General features: G+C 48.1%; 1 protein-coding gene across 5 annotated transcripts in view; it reads right to left on the bottom strand.

The window, feature by feature from the left end:
- Positions 1-646: 646 nt before the first annotated feature.
- Positions 647-18,649, bottom strand: part of LOC119956135 (rho GTPase-activating protein 22-like) — a 325,941-nt gene continuing 307,938 nt past the window's right edge. For all 5 annotated transcript variants that reach the window (XM_038783034.1, XM_038783035.1, XM_038783037.1 and 2 more), the window contains 2 exons: positions 16,107-17,016; positions 647-1,942 (listed from right to left, as the gene is read on the bottom strand). In XM_038783034.1, coding sequence (XP_038638962.1) covers positions 1,717-1,942; positions 16,107-17,016 — 1,136 coding nt within the window. In that variant the 3' untranslated portion in view covers positions 647-1,716. The remainder of the gene's footprint in view (positions 1,943-16,106; positions 17,017-18,649) is intronic.

Below are 18,649 nucleotides of genomic sequence, written 5' to 3'. Positions count from 1 at the left end.
TCAAACCTCTTCTTGCGCGAGGATGAGCTTGATTCAGTTCAAGGCGGTGCATTGGGTACACGTGACCAGAGCGAGGATGAGTGGGTTCTTCCAAAGGGTGGCCGATGAGTGAGAGAGGTATGGGCGAGGTTGGGCGAATTATGCCCACCTGTTCTGGGGTTGCAGGAAGCTGGAGAGTTTCTGGGAAGCGGTGTTTGGGACGTTCACTAAAATTGTGGGGGTAGAGGTCAGGCTGGTCCCAATGGCGGTGGATCTTTGGGGTATCGGAAATGCCGGAGCTGATGGGGGTTGGGAGGGGGGGGGGGGGCACGATGCCTCTCTAATTGCCCGGCAAAGGATCTTGCTGAATTGGAGGTCGGATACACCGCCAGGGGTGGAGGCCCGGCTGGGGGACCTCTCCCACTTTCTCCGAACGGACAAGATTAAATTTGAGTTGAGGGGGTCAGCGGAGGGCTTCGAGACACGCTGGGGGCTGCCCCCAGAGGCAGTCTTGCACAGTGTAACTGGTGCAAAAAAAAAACACGTGGCAAAATTTCCATACAGTACACTGGACTGCTTTACTTTTCAAATTAATTGTTTGAGGAACCGTTCGTTGTGCGGGGCGGGGAGTAGTAGAGGGGGGGGGGGGGGGGGGGGGGGGGGGAGAGGGTAAGAGATAAAAGGGGAAAAAAAGTGTACAAACTGTGGACTGAGAGTTTGTGGTGTTGTTGTATATGTTACCTTTTTTTCAACGTGTTTGGAATAAAATACATTAAATAACAATCTCCGGTTTCTCATGCAGGCCAGTAACATCAGACCCTTTGTCCAGTGCCAAGTACAGTCAAGTTTCTTATTAACGCACAGTGTGATTTGGACAAAATCTCACCGAATCAAATTAAGCGAGGTGCTGTGAGAGGGCACCCCCAGAGGCAGTCTTGCACAGCGTAACTAGTGCAAAAAAAAACACGTGGCAAAATTTCCATACTGTGCACTGGACTGCTTTACTTTTCAAATCAATTCTGACATGGTCAACGGAGAGTTAACAGCCATGTTAGCTTGATATCCAGGTGCCAGGGAATGGATATTTTTCATTTGTGCATTTAAACAGAAAGGTTTTCACCATTTCTGCCCAGAGTGTGACCTAGAACTGGTAATAGGTCTTAGCTGTCGCTGTTAGTCCAATAGGTCTTAAATTGGTACCTCTAATATAACAAATTCCTCAATTGTATGTAGAAATCTGACAATTTGGCTCCTGATATAGATCGTGGAGTGAAGTACTGACCAACAAAAACCTGAACCATGCCCAGTCTAATTGTTTGTGCAAAAATCACAGCCGGCCTCTCATTTCAAACTCAATATGGAAAAGCACAGCGGCAATTCCAGAAAAGCCTTTTGGAGAACAGGGATGGCCCTCGCCCCCATCAAACGCCATATCGCTGCTTCTCAAGCAGGAGAAGCATTGGTGTGGGTCGCTTTGGAGTGGACTTAAACCAGAAGACAAAGCCAATTGCCAACGTCGTTCTTTGGGAAGTGAATATGTAAACAGCCCGTGGGAGAGACGAGGCTTCTCAATGACATAAAGGAACGAATGGTCCAAAATGGAATTGTCTATTAATACTCACAACACATTAATCCAGAACATTAAAAATAAATGGGTACGCTTCTTATAAAATGTCAATCAAGTATGTAAACGGTGTCTTCGTGGTCTTGCAATGCTGCAGTTTTAAGCACATTTTGTTATTTGGGTTTAGCTTCCTTGGCTTCCAGTGTCAGGTCTCCTAATGTGGCAAAAAAGTCCTCCATCTCCTTCTGCAGGAGCTGGTTTCTTTTCTCTGCATCTTCGCGGGCCCGATCGACATTTCGCATCTTTATTTCAAGCATGGCATACTTCTTCTTCCCTTGGTCCAACTCATCTTCCAGTCTGCCCACCTGAGATCGGAGCTCCGTGCTGGACCCTTCGAGCCTGAGGAGAGGGATACAGTTAACTTGGCTTCTTTACCATTTTTCACATCACAATGCGGCGCAAGTTACCATTCTGCCAAGTTACCAGATTGGAGAGAACTTGGGGGCAATTCTGATTGGTGCCTGAGAGATTAGCGCCCATATTTTGACCATTTTGGAGCCAACTTGGCATTGTGCTATCTAAAGCACTCACAGGTCGGCGCTACATCGAGGGCCGAAGGGCCCGTACTGCGCTGTAATGTTCTATGTTCTATAAGAACTGGTGAATCTGTATTATCTTTAAACAGGATGTAATCTTTGAAAACTCTGTTCCTTGTGTTGTAATTAAATTGAGGTTTTATCTGTTGCCAAAATGGTATTCCCGTTGGTGGGAGTGTTGAGAATCTGAGGGTGCCAATTTACAGTGATTGGCAAAAGAACCCAACATGACTTGTTTTTTCCCAGCCAGGCGGTTAAGATCGGGAATTCACCGCCCGAGAGCATCGTGATTCAACTGCGCCTTTCAAAAAGGGAATTGGGTAATTTCCTCAAGAGAGACGATTTTCAGGGTTACTGGGAAAAGGCAAGGGGGTAGCCCAGGCTGGGTTATCCTTGTAGAGAGATAGTACAGTCAGGAGGGACCAAATGGCCTCCCCTTGTATTTTAAACAAAAAAAAGTTTTTTTAAAAAACTGTCTATTTCTTAAATGTGTCAGGTTCCTTTGACATTTTCACAGCTACGCCATCTCTTCGATGGCCCATCTTGGGCCTTGTGTCTTTCATAGGAATAAACCAATTGGATCTGATTTCCCCTTTCACTCCCCTCTGTGGAGCGACAACACTAACCGCCCAACACAATGCACCTTGATCACAAAGCAAAGCCTCAAACCTGTTTTGCATCGGACTGCAATATTCGCCCCGATTTGGATGCTGACATGTGACTGACTTTCCTTGTCAACCCTTTCCCTCATAAACAATTTGTATTCATGAGGTGTATTTAACAGGGAAAATGTCCCTCAATAGCCAAAGGACAGATTAGAAGGAATGCCTGAGCCTTTGATCGAGCTGGTGAGTTTTAGGGAAGAGGCTTTGGTCAGGAATTCCAATGAGTTGGGAACAAGATGGGTGAAGAAATGCCCATTAATGGTTAGATGAAGGGAGGGAGGATATATAAGTGATTGGAATCATAGGAATCAAGAGCAACAAAGTTTTACACCACAGGAAGTATGTACTCTCTGCAATTTCTAACAAATGACTCAGTGTCTCCTACATAATTGCCATGGCAGTTGCAACAATCTTTCATCGCCCATCTATTTCCCTCTACGTACTATTAAAACTTTTTGAACTTATCAACTCCTCTTCATAAATTTTGGATTCTTGGCCAACTTCATACCGTACTTCATTTTTTAAAACTTAAAAAAACTATATGCTTCAAGCTTTTAAAATCCATACTCGTCACATGAAAGCCATTCCCTGACTTCTCATGCATTCTCTTCTACTCTTTTCAACTTTGGTGTCCAGTGCGATGTACCTTGAACTAGATTTCTCAATCAAACTTAGTGTCTGATTAGGTAAACATTCCTTGTCTGTTCCAGGGTTAGGTTTTGGGATCCAGGTTGGAACTTTACTAACCTTCAGAAGGCCCTCGATTCAAAATCCTCCTTGGCCCGTCTGATTGGGGACAACCTTTGTCCCCCCTCACAGATTTACAAACCAAAACTGAAACTATTTTTTTCTTTAATTCCTTCCTGGGACGTGGGCGTCGCAGGCTGTGCCAGCATTTATTTGCCATCCCTAATTGCCCTTGAGGGACAGTTAAGAGTCAACCACATTATAGAGTATAGAGAAATACAGCCCAGAACAGGCCCTTCGGCCCACTATGTTGTGCTGAACTTTTGTCCTGGGTTAATCATAGAATTTTGGACACTAAGGGCAATTTATCATGGCCAATCCACCCAACATGCACATCTTTGGACTGTGGGAGGAAACCGGAGTACCCGGAGGAAACCCACGCACACACGGGGAGGATGTGCAGACTCCACACAGACAGTGACCCAAGTCGAAATCGAACTTGGGACCCTGGAGCTGTGAAGCAATTGTGCTATCCACAATGCTACCGTGCTGCCCTTCAGAAGAAATTAATCTACACTCCATTATTCTACCCTAATCCATGTACCTATCCAATAGCCGCTTGAAGGTCCCTAACGTTTCCGACTCAACTACTTCCACAGGCAGTGCATTCCATGCCCCCACTACTCTCTGGGTAAAGAACCTACCTCTGACATCCCCCCTATATCTTCCACCATTTACCTTAAATTTATGTCCCCTTGTAATGGTTTGTTCCACCCGGGGAAAAAGTCTCTGACTGTCTACTCTATCTATTCCTCTGATCATCTTATAAACCTCTATTAAGTCGCCCCTCAGCCTTCTCCGTTCTAATGAGAAAAGGCCTAGCACCCTCAACCTTTCCTCGTATGACCTACTCTCCATTCCAGGCAACATCCTGGTAAATCTCCTTTGCACCTTTTCCAAAGCTTCCACATCCTTCCTAAAATGAGGTGACCAGAACTGTACACAGTACTCCAAATGTGGCCTGACCAAGGTTTTGTACAGCTGCATCATCACCTCACGGCTCTTAAATTCAATCCCTCTGCTAATGAACGCTAGCACACCATCTTCACAGCTTCTTCACAGCTCTATCCACTTGAGTGGCAACTTTCAACGATCTATGAACATAGACCCCAAGATCTCTCTGCTCCTCTACATTGCCAAGAACCCTACCGTTAACCCTGTATTCCGCATTCATATTTGTCCTTCCAAAATGGACAACCTCACACTTGTCAGGGTTAAACTCCATCTGCCACTTCTCAGCCCAGCTCTGCATTGCTGTGGGTCTGGAGTCACATGTAGGCCTGACCAGGTAAGGAGGGCAGATTTCCTTCCCTAAAGGACATTAAAGAACCAGATGGGTTTTTACGACAATCGAGAATGGTTTCACGGTTATCATCAAGCTTTTAATTCCGGGTCTGTATTGAATTCAAATTTCACCAGCTGCAGTGGTGGGATTTGAACCTGGAACCCCCAAAGCATTACTCTGGGTCCCAGTGACGATACCACTACACCACCGCCTCCCATATTATCATCATAGGAAAGTAGAACATCTCCCCGTGTCTGCGCGAGTCTCACCTCCAAAACCCAAAGATGTGCAGGGTCGGCCATGCTAAATTGCCCCTTAATTGGAAAAAAAAATAATTGGGTACTCTAAATTTTAATTTAAAAAAATAGGAACATAGAACATTTAAGGAGGCCATTCAGTGACTGTCAGAACTATAAAACAAAAATAGAGGAAGAAGGATAATTATACACTCCCAAATCTAAAAGCAACTCGTGAATAAATTAACTTGAGCAAGCAAAAGAAAAAACTGAGGAATGCAGGCCAGATCTTCAAAGGTACGACAAAAAATAAATGCACCGGAAATATTGAATTGCAAAGATCATTACATTGCTAATGAAGTGACTGGTGTCTTGGCATCACTATATATGGGGATACTCACAGACAAACCTTCCATAGGATATTTATTCTCTTGTATCCCAATGGTGTTAGTTTAACTCCATATGGAGCGAACTGCCATTCATTCCCATGAGGATGTCAGGACAGAGAACCCAAAATAAATGACCCATTGGCCTGCACCCCAGGCTGAAGCAGGGTAGGGGGGAAAAGAGCAAGCTACCAATAAAGGTGGTGTTAGACTTCTATTAAAGGAAGCTGCCTCTTTTTTTCTTCATGAATGTTGGACGCAAAAGCAATGAGTTTTTTTTTAATTTAGAGTACCCAGTTCTTTTTTTCTTTCACCATTAAAGGCCAATTTGGCACAGCCAATCCACCTAGCCTGCACATGAAATGAAAATGACAATGAAATGAAAATCGCTTATTGTCACAAGTAGGCTGCAAATTAAGTTACTGTGAAAAGCCCCTAGTCGCCACATTCCGGCGCCTGTTCGGGGAGGCTGGTACGGGAATTGAACCCGCGCTGCTGGCCTGTCTGGGTCTGCTTTACAAGTCAGCGATTTAGCCCTGTGCTAAACCAGCCCCCATCTTTGGGTTGTGGGGGGTGAGACCCACGCAAACACGGGGAAAATGTGCAAACTCCACACAGCCAGTGACCCGGGGCCGGGAGCGAACCTGGGTCCTCAGCGCCGTGAGGCAGCAGTGCAAACCACTGCGCTACCATGTCGCCCCCCCCCTAAAGCTTAATTGGCAGAGCCGAGAGACTTTGGCCTTCTCTCTCTGATAATGTGCACAGTTCCCACAGAGACGAGCCATGTTTGTTGAGGTGGAGGATGACAGCTGGCTGCCTGCACTCTGATAAATAAAGCATTAAGAACTTCACATACTGGGAAAGTGACCCGAGTGTGTACAGAACTAACTGATACATGTTCAGGCAGAGACAGTCTTTGCTTTGTTCGGTCAAATCTACACAATAAGCACAGTTTATTAGGGAGAATCTAGCTTGCCCAAAAAGCAACCTATTGTTTAAAGAAAAAAATGAATCCGGATTCTGAGGGGCATCAAGACACGGCTCACAAGCCTGATGATCTTCACCAGATATCCACCCACTTGTACTTTGAACAGGGTTATTAGATAATTAAGTTGTGGGGACCTGAAATGGATTTCCCCTTTCCAATTCTGGAGGATTGAGGCCCAAGCAGCCATATCACCACCTTGACCAAGAGGCAGCAAAGGCAGAATGGCCTCCTTATTCCTGTACACTAATATGCTCCTTTGCATTCATTTCCCAACGTTCCAAAGACAAAACTCCGGATTTGCATAGCGATACTGCTAATTCGTTTCAAAAAGTATCAAAAAGCATTCGCCTCATCGAGAGTTTCAATGAATAATAATAATCTTTATTATTGCCTACATTAACGCTGCAGTGAACATAGAACATAGAACATAGAACAGTACAGCACAGAACAGGCCCTTCGGCCCTCAATGTTGTGCCGAGCCATGATCACCCTACTCAAACCCACGTATCCACCCTATACCCGTAACCCAACAACCCCCCCTTAACCTTACTTTTATTAGGACACTACGGGCAATTTATCATGGCCAATCCACCTAACCCGCACATCTTTGGAGTTACTGTGAAAATCCCCGAGTCGCCACATTCCGGTGCCTGTTTGGGTACACGGAGGGAAAATTCAGAATGTCCAATTCACCTAACAAGCACGTCTTTCGGGACCTGTGGGAGGAAACCGGAGCACCCGGAGGAAACCCACGCACACACGGGGAGAACGTGCGGACTCCGCAGGCAGTGACCCAGGCCGGGACCCTGGTGCTCTGAAGCAACAATGCTAACCACTGTGCTACCGGGTCACCCTCATCTCAGTAAGTACAGGCCATTTTCTTGCAGTCTTAACAGGCCTGGAGCTCTGCAGTTTTACGTTTCCCACCCTCCCCCCACACCGTCTAGCTCTTCATCAACGCCTCAGACACAGTTATTTCTGCTAAATTCAGAGCTTTTGACTGGGCACCAAGAGCATCCCATAATAACATCTGCCATCACGGATCCGGTAAATGCCTTAATTCCAAAATCTCACATTGCAACAATTCCAGCAAAGTTTTGCACAAATGGAGATTGCTTTTTTTCAGATGCCAGGAAGAAATTGCTCTTGCCTTTCATGACATTACAGTCTCTGGAGCAGCTGCCATAAGACAATTAGTACAGATGACATAATTTGCCCAATTCCCTTTAATTCGGTCAAGTATTCTAACTTCTAATGTTTCCAACTTCCTCTGAATAGGAACTCAGTAGCCTTCAAATCATACCCTCATCGCAAAGTATCCTCTAGTGAAGAGTGATCATAACATGTATTGATTCCACATTCAGTTTAAGGGTGAGAAACTTGGGTTTGAAACAAGTGTTTTAAACTTAAAAGGAAATTATAATGGTAAGACAGTTGGCTACGTAGACGGGTAAAATAGATGGAAAAAGACAACTGGTAGATAAACAGTGACAGATATTTAAGGAGATATATTTCATAAAGCTCAACAAAGACGTATTCCATTGAGAAAGAAAGACTCTATGAGAAGGATGAACCATTCATGGCTAACAAATAGTCACAGACTATTAGGTGCTGCATCAACACAGTCAATGAATGGGGAGGGATATGCGAATATAACTCCATGTCCACAGGGCTTCTCCATGTCCCATTGTTAACAATCTCTGCCTCGTCATTAAATAAATCCAATAAATAACTCAAATCCATCCCTTCTTCGTGAAGGGTCATAATTACAGTGGTGGACTTCCAGGGACGGGGATGTACTGAGCAGTCGCACTGAAGGTGGCTCTCCTCCGAAGGAAAAGAAAATAGGCACTTTTAGAGAGCAGCAGAGCGCAGGAGAGGGTGAGGAGGAGACAGAGGGGTATTCAAAGCAGCGGGCATAGGAGGGGGAGCGGGCTGACCCCAGGAGGAGTCCACCACATTAACAGGAAAGCTAGTGCCAGGCGATACGAATGAGGGGGCGGCCACGACAGGGGTACACCACCAAAAGGGGGGGGGGAGGCTAGGGGGAGAATAGAGGAGGGGGCAACAGTAGGGAAGGGGGGGGATAGCAGAAGGGGAGAGAAGCAAAACCACAGGGGGAACAAAGGGACAAGGGGGAGTAGGGCTCTAGGCTGGCTACAACAGGCCACATGTGGCAGCCAGAACAAGCTGGCACCACAAACAGGAGAGTCCCTAAACAAAATGAAACCCCAGAGTGCAGGGGCGTTCACAGAGTTGGCGGCCATGTTGGGTGGCTCCTGGACAAAGGGAAACCCGGGAGCGGAGGGGCCCAGCCTCATGGTGACTGCGGCCATGTTGGGTGGCCCCCTAGCAACGGGAAACCCCGGAGTGCAGGAACGCATCCACAAGATAAGTATGGTAATCCCACAGGAAGGGGGGGTGTGGGCAGATACCCCCGTCAGAATAGTCACCTGGAACCTCAGGGGACTTAGCCCATTGAAAAGATCCAGAGTCTTCGCCCACCTGAAAGTATGAAAGCCGACATAGTCTTCCTCCAAGAGACACACCTGAGGGAGAAGAACTGACTGGGGGTAAGAACGGGCTGGGTGGGAATGACGTACAATTCCTGCTACGGGACGAGAGCCAGGGGGGGTAGCCATGCTGCTGAGTAAGAGGACGACATTTACTGGTGACGAGGCCGAGTACGGATCCAGCGGGACAGTGTGTCATGGTCAGTAGTGTCCTGGACTGGGCACCGGTGGTCCTGGTGAACCTGTTCGCAGCCAACTGGGACAACACGGGATTTATAAAGGAGACCATGCCAGAAATCCCCGACATAGACACGCGCAGACTAATCATGGGAGGGGACGTTAACCTGTACGGGACCCGCCGATTCACGGACTCAACCTCAAAGGGGGGGGGGAACCAAACATGGCGAGAACTGGGGAGATTTATGGAGCAGATGGGGGCAATGGACCCATGGAGGTTTATGCACCCAGGAGAGATGGAGTTCTCATTCGTGTCACAGTTACACAGGATCGAGACCCACATCGACTGCTTTAAAAAAAAATTTAGAGTACCCAATAATGTCTTTTTCAATTAAGGGGCAATTTAGTGAGGCCAATCCATCTACCACAACATTGTGTTGTGGGGGCAAAACCCATGCAATCACAGGAGAATGTGCAAACTCTACACAGACAGTGAACTTGGGACCCCCGGCGCCGTGAGGCAGCAGTTCGAACCACTCCGCCACCGTGTTACCCTCTGCATCGACTTCTTTGTGGTGGGGAAATTGGTGCTTCCAGGGATAGTGAGAGCGGAATATTCCGCGATCGTAGTCTCCGACGACACTCCACACTACATGGATGTGAGGTTGCAGACGGGCATGGAAGGGATCACGGAGCCCCTGAGAGAGTTTGGATTCTTTCTCGGGCTATAAACTCAACTTGAGCAAGAGAGAAGTCTTCCTGGTGAACCAGAGAGGGGGGGGGGGGGGGGGGGGGGAAGGGGGGGAGGGGGGGGCAGAGCTGGAGGGTTTACCATTCACGTGAGCCCAATGCAAATTCCGCTATCTGATAATCCAGATTACCACGACTGGACACAGATCCACAAGTGGAACCTGACCAGTCTTGGCATGTAAATAAGCACCTGCAGAGGAGGTGGGTCCATGACGGGGGGAGGGTGTAGACCATCAAGATGAACGTGCTGCCCAGTTTCCTCTTCCAGTCAGATTCATACCGATCGACATCCCAAAGACCTTCTTCCCACTCGATCGAAAAAAATGACCACAGCGATTTAAAATTTCATTCATTTACGGGATGTGGGTGTCGCTGGTTCGGCCAACGTTTATTGCCCATCCCTAGTTGCCCATCAGAAGGTGGTGGTGAGTTGCCGCCTTGAACCGCTGCAGTCCCTGAGGTGTAGGTACATGCACCGTGCAGTTAGGGAGGGGGTTCCAGGATGTTGCCGCAGCGACATTGAAGGAACAGCGATATTTTTCTAAGTCAGGGTGGTGACTGGGGGACGGGGAGTGGGGAGGGGGGGGGGGGGAAGAGTAGAAGTCAAGGTACCCCAAAAAGGAACATACCTACAATGCTACCACTAGGCAGCCACAGCCCAGTGGTGGTAGCCACACTCCAGACCAGGAATCAAATGCGTCAGCACTTCGGCCTAATCAAAATATTCACCATGGCCCCCCATCTGCGGCAACCACAGGTTCGCGGCACCTTTAAGAGATGGAGACAGGACGGCAGCGACGCTGACTGTTGGGGACCGCTACGCAGATGGCAGACTCCCGACGTTAGAGGAACTGACAGAAAAACGATAACTGCCCAACAGGAACGAGCTGTGACATCAATTTGGGTGGGGGAAACTGCGGGGCCCTGTAGGAACGACTGCGGGAAAGGGCACACTCCCTGCTGGATGAGACATGGGAAAAATGGGAGGAAGAACTAGGGATTGAAATTGGATGGGGACCCTGGAGTGAAGCACTGAACAGGGCCAACTCCACCTCCTCGTGCGCCTCATGCAACTGGAAGTGGTGCATAGAGGACACCTAACGAGAACCCGAATGAACAGATTCCTCCCAGAGGTGGAGGAGAAACGTGAAAGGTGCCAGGGAGGCCCAGCCAACCGCGCCCACATGTTCTGGGCCTGCCCCAGACTTGCCGGGCACAGGTCAGCCCTCTTTCAGGCAATGTCCAAGGTTGCGGGGGTGAGGGTGGAGCCAAGCCTGAAAGTGGCTGCCTTCGGGTACCAGATTAGCCTAAACTATTTAAGGGGGGAGGGGGGGGGGCGACACCCTTGCCTTTGCCTCACTAATCGCCCCACTGAAGTATCCTGCTGGGCTGACGATCAGCTGCGCTACCCAAAGCTGCAGATTGGCTGGCCGTCCCGTCAGAATTTCTCCACCTGAAGAAAATTAAATTCACCAATCGACGGCCAGCAGGGGGCTTCCACAGGACATGGGAGCCATTCGCCAACTTTTTCCAAGACCTGTTTGAAGCAAATAGCCAATAGAGCTAGGGGAGGGTGGGGGGGGGGGGGGGGGGGGGGGGGGGGGAGGAGGGGGGGGGGGGGGCGAATACTGAGGGGGGCCCCACAATAGGGACAAAAGATTCCAGGTCAGAACGGAACCAACCCGCCATGGGGAGGGGAGGGGAGCGAAGCCCCCCCCCCGATGGAAAAGTCCGTTGTAACCGGCAAACAAACAGAGCCCGTTGCACGATCTCGGGGTCTGCCGGGGCCGACACAAATAAACAGGGAAAACCCTGTCAAAAAGCAGAACAAACCAAGACGCCAGGGGGTAAAACTAAACCATGGAGGGAGGGTGGGGCCATCTGATGTGGGGAGGGGGGGTGGGGAAAGCGGGCTATTGCTATATAAATACATGATGATGTCTTTCTGTAAACTCTGTAAAAAATGCAAAAATCTCAATAAAAATATTTTAAAAAATAATATAGTGGAGTTAAATTTCAATCAAAAGCTTTCTGGCAGGCTGGGGAACAGCAAAGTGACATAATTGAATTTCTGCGCCTGCGCGGGTCAGGGCAGTGGCGCGGGTGCGTATCGGTAGTCATATTTGCGGCCATCAAGGGCAGCACGGTGGCCTAGTGGTTAGCACAACCGCCTCACGGCGCTGAGGTCCCAGGTTCGATCCCGGCTCTGGGTCACTGTCCGTGTGGAGTTTGCACATTCTCCCCGTGTCTGCGTGGGTTTCGCCCCCACAACCCAAAAATGTGCAGAGTAGGTGGATTGGCCACGCTAAATTGCCCCTTAATTGGAAAAAATAATTGGGTAATCTAAATTTATAAAAAAAAAAAAAAAAAAAAAATATTTGCGGCCATCTTGTCTTGGCAGCGGATACAGTGTTGCCAATTTTGTTAGAGTCCTTTACGAATGTAACAAGCAGGGTGGATAAAGGAGAACCAGTAGATGTAGTATATTTGCATTTCCAAAAAAAGCATTTGATAAGGTGCCATATTAAAGGTTACAAGATGAGAGCTCTTGGTGTTGGGGATGATATATTAGCGTGGATAGAGGATTGACTGATTAGATCAACTATTTGACTTGGATGAATGGACAGCCAGATTTTCTGATTTTAAAAGAAAAGTGAGAAAGCAAGTGAGGAGGAGGACACGGGGTTTGCAAAGTGATATAGACAGGTGATGTCAGTGGGCAAAGGCTTGGCGTATGGAGTATAGCCTGGGAAAATGGCAGAAAGAATAGAAAACAGAGTATCACGAAATTGGAAAGAAACTTGCAAAATGCTGCGGTACAGAGGGACCTGGGTGTCCTTGTATGTAAATCAAAGAGGTTGGCGCGCAGGTACAGAAGGTGATTGGGAAGGCAAATGGGATGACTTGGCTCAAATAGCATTGGTACATTTCTCTCCCCCCATTTCACCTGACACCCACGTTGAATTAATGTGGTGGGCAGCAAAGCATCACATCAAACAATTTCCACAGCCGGGGTGCAGTTATTCCAAATCTGCCACTGCTGGTATACAGGCCGTTCTCATTATGACTCAATTGGTTCCCAGAAACCGGGTTGTAAGTCAAAATGTCGGAGGTCGGAACCGGTTTTTGCAGGAACAATGTAATAAATGAGGGATTGGTTCCTGAACTGAGGCGTGATACGTTATCACTAAATAGTGAAACCGTTTTTGACCTTGCTTCAGTATTACTGCTTGACAATTGTGTATTTCCCATGCTCTAATAATGCCTACACTTTCAAAGACACCTCTGTATTGTATCTGATATGTAATTTTCCCTTCCTGAGATTGTGAAAGGGGGAACATGAGGGATATAATAAATGGTAACGGTAGCAGGGGCGGCACAATAGCACAGTGGTTAGCACAGTTGCTTCACAGCGCCAGGGTCCCAGGTTCGGTTCCCGCCTTGGGTCACTGTCTGTGCAGAGTCTGCAAGTTCTCCCCGTGTCTGCGTGGGTTTCCTACGGGTGCTCCGGTTTCCTCCCACAAGTCCTGAAAGACGTGCTTGTTAGGTAATTTGGACATTCTGAATTCTCCCTCTGTGTACCCGAACAGGCGCCGGAGTGTGGCGACTAGGGGCTTTTCATAGTAATTTTTCACAGTGTTAGTGTAAGCCTACTTGTGACAATGAAGATTATTATTATTAATAAAAGGCTAATGGTTCTCTGACGTGGCGTTGGAAAGTCTACATCTCTATTGCAAAGTTGAAACAGGATGTCATTTTATAAACCTTGTAAATAGCGTTCATTGTAACACTTTTTTTAAATTTAGAGTTTTTTTCCAATTAAGGGGCAATTTAGCATGGCCAATCCACCTACCCTGCACATCTGGGGGCAGCAGGGTAGCATGGTGGTTAGCATAAATGCTTCACAGCTCCAGGGTCCCAGGTTCGATTCCCGGCTGGGTCACTGTCTGTGTGGAGTCTGCACGTCCTCCCCCTGTGTGCGTGGGTTTCCTCCGGGTGCTCCGGTTTCCTCCCACAGTCCAAAGATGTGCGGGTTAGGTAGATTGGCCATGCTAAATTGCCCGTAGTGTCCTAATAAAAACAAGGTTAAGGGGGGGTTGTTGGGTTACGGGTATAGGGTGGATACTTGGGTTTGTGTAGGGTGATCATGGCTCGGCACAACATTGAGGGCCGAAAGGCCTGTTCTGTGCTGTACTGTTCTATGTTCTATGTCTATCTTTTGAGTTTTGGGGGCGAAACCCACGGGGCGAATGTGCAAACTCCACACGGACAGTGACCCAGAGCCGGGATCGAGCCTGGGTCCTCAGTGCCGTGAGGCAGCAGGGCTAACCACTGCACCACCGTCACCTTCCATTCTTTGTAACTCGAACATCATAAAGTCGAGGACTGCCTGTAGCACCATCTTAGCTACAATGCTAAAGTTAACAGTATCACCACACCCTCACTCTACAAGCCAAAAAGGAAGGTACATTTCGGCAGCCTTTAACAAGGCTGCCCTGGAAGCAGATGTCATTGCAGACAGCTGGAGTCCACAAAAACGTAACAGCAGCAGTGTGTCCTTCCGAGAACCATGCTCATTTGAAGATCCTGCTACTTCGGAGATTATTCAGAGCACTGTAGCTGATCAGTCAGTCAGCTGCTTATGTTTACTATCATTGAACAGCTTGGAACTTTGTGTTCCGAATGTTTGACAACTTAACGTGGTGTGGTTGCAAAGTAGAAATGCCTGATAACATCTGTTGCTGGTAACCCACTCCAGGCGGCACGGTGGTGCAGTGGTTAGCACATCCTCCCCGTGTCTGCATAGGTCTCACCCCCACAATCTAAAAAGATGTGCAGGGTAGGTGGATTGGCCACGATAAATTGTCCCTTAATTGGGGGAAAAAAAGGGCAAAAAAAAAAAAAAAGAACTGGGTACTCTAAATTTATAATTAAAAAAAAAAACCAATTTTCCAATTAAGGGACAATTTAGCGTGGCCAATCCACCTACCCGTGCACATCTTTGGGTTGTGGGGGTGAAACCCACGCAGACATGGGGAGAATGTGCAAACTCCACACGGTCAGTGACCCAGGGCCAGGATTCGAACCCGGGTCCTCAGCGCTGCAGACCCAGTGCTATCCAGTGCGCCACATAGAACATAGAACAGTACAGCACAGAACAGGCCCTTTGGCCCTTGATGTTGTGCCGAGCCATGATCACCCTACTCAAACCCACGTATCCACCCTATACCCATAACCCAATAACCCCCCCCCCCTTAACCTTACTTTTTAGGACACTACGGGCAATTTAGCATGGCCAATCCACCTAACCCGCACATCTTTGGACTGTGGGAGGAAACCGGAGCACCCGGAGGAAACCCACGCAGACACGGGGAGGACGTGCAGACTCCGCACAGACAGTGACCCAGCCGGGAATCGAACCTGGGACCCTGGAGCTGTGAAGCATTGATGCTAACCACCATGCTACCGTGCTACCGTACATGCTGCCCCCTAAATTTATATTTTTTTTAAAACCCAGTCCGATCCTCGCAGCCCCACCTCACGAAGAGCAGAGTTTCGATTGGGTGAATATTGTGCTCATTTAAAATGATCGCCAATGTTATGAAGGATTTTCAAAATTTAAAACACACGTTATTGGAGAAGAAATCTGGCGCAGTGATTGAAACAGCAATACCGAGGTCTCTGTGCATTCAAGAAAATCGGAGGTTAGGCAGACCCAACGCAGGTGGCAGGGCGGCCTTCCCCCATGGCTATTTTCCCTGGTACAGTTTTAAGTGCGCACATTATCGCTTAAAGCCCGTCTCCAGAAAGCATGCAGTTAGCCAAGAGTTCAAAAAAAGGTGAACCCTCCCACCCGCCATTCATGTGATATAAGCTATACTGACCCACACAAAGCTGTTGTAGTCATTGGGAGAACCAGTCAGAAAGTTTGTTCGCTTCCATAGTCTGATTCCAATTAGGGACTGGGATTCATACCAGATGGACATGTTATGTGGTAACAGTACATGTGTTTTTGAATGTATAGCATCGGAATGCATGCATATTTTAGACCAAACTACCATCAGCCTGGAAAACCTTTCGATTTTATACGTCCGAATTAAACTAAGTGCAAAGCCACATTTTTAACCAGATTTGGCTTATTCTGCAGCTGAACTCTAACCTGGTTTCTCGAAAAGCAGTTATACATTTAACTCGAGAGGGGCGTGTCTTGTTATATCACCTTTTAATCCTGGTTTCGTACTCTGCCCTTTGTTTGGTCAGTTCGGACTTGAGCTCGGTGACCAGACTCTGAAGCGCTCGCGAACACGCGGCGGAGTCATTCGGCGCCGTAACCAAGTCACTGTTCTGGCTGCCGCTCACGCTGCTGATGCACACGTCAAACTGCTCGATCCTATTGCCGGTCTCGAACCTCTGCGTCTCGCCCTGCGGCTGGGTGACCTGCACGGGCCAGTCCACTTTCGTGCAGTCGAGCACCGAAGAGTCGCTCTCAGGGCAGAGCGCGGAACTACTGGAGTCGACCACGGATATCTCACAGGAGGAGGTGGACCACGTAGTGCTTATCACACTCTGCCTGTCCCCAACACTCAAGGAAAGACTTGACGACGGGACATTGTCATAGGTGGACAAGCGCGACGACCCCGTTTCTTTGACCCTGTCCCCGGATGAAGTCCTCCTATGCCCTCGGAGTGACGATAAACCGTTCATCAGCCAATTCCCGCTGGCTGTTAAATGTGGGATATCCAGACTCGAGCCCCCTAGTTTGGCATTGCCGGACCTTCCTCCAGTCTGTTTAAAAGAATATTTCCACCCAGGGAGTGTCTGTAGTCTCCTGCTTGGGCTGGTGCTTATGGGAACCTGTTTCTCGGTTTGCTCCTGAGGTGCATTTTTGGAAATGGTCACAGGGGTGCTGACGTTCACGTCGAGCGAGGTCGCGCTGTTGCAGAAGCTGCCCACTTGAATGTCCGTCTTGGCTTCCACGCACTCTTCCTCAGACACCCACTCCACCAGACAGCGCTTGCCCCCCGATGTCACTTCAGTCTGTGGGATCAGAATGTCACTGCGGCTGATGGGGAAAAGTCTATCGTGCTCACTGATCAACATGGTCATTAAGTGCTGCACCAGGGAGGTACCTGTTTGTGGAGGGGAGAAAAAAGGAGAGGGTTTATCTGGACCGCACATAATCGGTATGAAATATGTTTTGCCGGGTCAATTTATGAATGCACAAGTGCCCTTCATTGCAAAAGCTAATGCAAACGTTCCTGAGACTTTGTTCAAAAAGGTTAATTTTGAAACAAGCGGGAACCCCCATACTGCACAGTAGGGTTGGAGAATTGCAACATCGTCCATCTTCAAGCAAAACTTCCCCACAGGGAGTGAAGAAAGCTTTACAGTACACATTAACACCATTTCCATGACCCAATCCAAATGGATATGCCAAGCTTTCTTTAACCAGGGAGAATTTTTGAATGGAAATTCATGTCATACCTTGCTTTCCCAAAGCAAACCCAGGCTTGGCGTCATCGGTGTTGCCAGCTCTTAAGGAACTAACCCGACTTGCCACTCTTTGCCAGCCTGGACAATGAATGCCAACCTGCTGTTGACCATTGGCATTGCCACTCAACCCAACTGCCCCCAATTCAACCGACATGGCACAATGTTCAGGAGCAGGACTTGTACTTCAATTCATTTATTTTCCCTCCCACAGAATGGAAGTCAGTGTCCCACCAAATTGGTAATGAATCCTGATTTATTTTTCGTTCACAGGATGTGGGCGTCGCTGGCTATGCCAGCATTTATCGTCCATCCCTATTGCCCTTGTGAAGGTGGTTGTGAGGCACCTTCTTGAAACCCCATTGTCCATGTGGTGTTGGTACACACACAGTGCTGTTTGGGGAGGGCGTTCCATGATTTGGACCCTGCGGGAGTGAAGTGACGACAATATATTTCCAAGTTGGGATGGTGAGTGGGTTAGAGAGCAGCTCGCAGGTGATGGTGTTTCGACGCATCGACTGCCCTCGTCCCTCGAGAGGGCAAGGGGTTGTGGGGTTGGAAGGTGCTGTCAAAGGAACCTTGGTGAATGCCGCAGTGCATCTTGTAGATGGTACACATGGCTGCTACTGTGCATCAGCGGCGGAGGGAGTAAATGTTTAAGATGGGGGTTGGGGTGTCAATCAAGCGGGTTGCCTTGTCCTGGGTGGTGTCGAGCTTCTTGATTGTTGTTGGAGCTGCACTCATCCGAACAAGTGGAGAGTATTCCAGTACAAGTCCCTGAAACGGACCTGAGTTTCGAACGTTGACACTGGGAAGGACGTTAGCTATAGAGAACACACTGCCATTGTTGTTTTACACAATAACAGTGGAATCTGAATGGAATGTAATAGCGTAAAAGATGAAGAAAATTTAAGTGTAAGTGAGCTGCACTCGTCAGCATTTACACCCATGTCTCCATGAGCCTTTTTCAAATGTTTCAAATGCCTCTTCACTCATCCCTACCCCCCAAGCAGCCTGTTCTCCCTGTCTGTAAAGCAAATTTCTACTAATTGTGCTTGTTCAATGAGTTTGCTGCATTTTTCCCAAAATCGCTCAGGTCACACACTGATGTGACAGGTGCCATAAATGAGTCAATTGACCTGCCCTCGGAACACAAGATGTGACCAGCGCTCAACTGGAACCACTGATCGGCCTGTGCGTTCAGCTGCAGTAATTACTTGAACAAATCTTTCATTAAAATTCAGTTATCCCGAGGCCAGATTAGCCATGTAC

Source organism: Scyliorhinus canicula, chromosome 22 (genome assembly GCF_902713615.1).
Source record: "Scyliorhinus canicula chromosome 22, sScyCan1.1, whole genome shotgun sequence".
NCBI classification, from domain to species: domain Eukaryota; kingdom Metazoa; phylum Chordata; class Chondrichthyes; order Carcharhiniformes; family Scyliorhinidae; genus Scyliorhinus; species Scyliorhinus canicula.
Note: the sequence above shows the minus strand (reverse complement) of the source record. Positions and strands in the feature narration are given on the sequence as shown.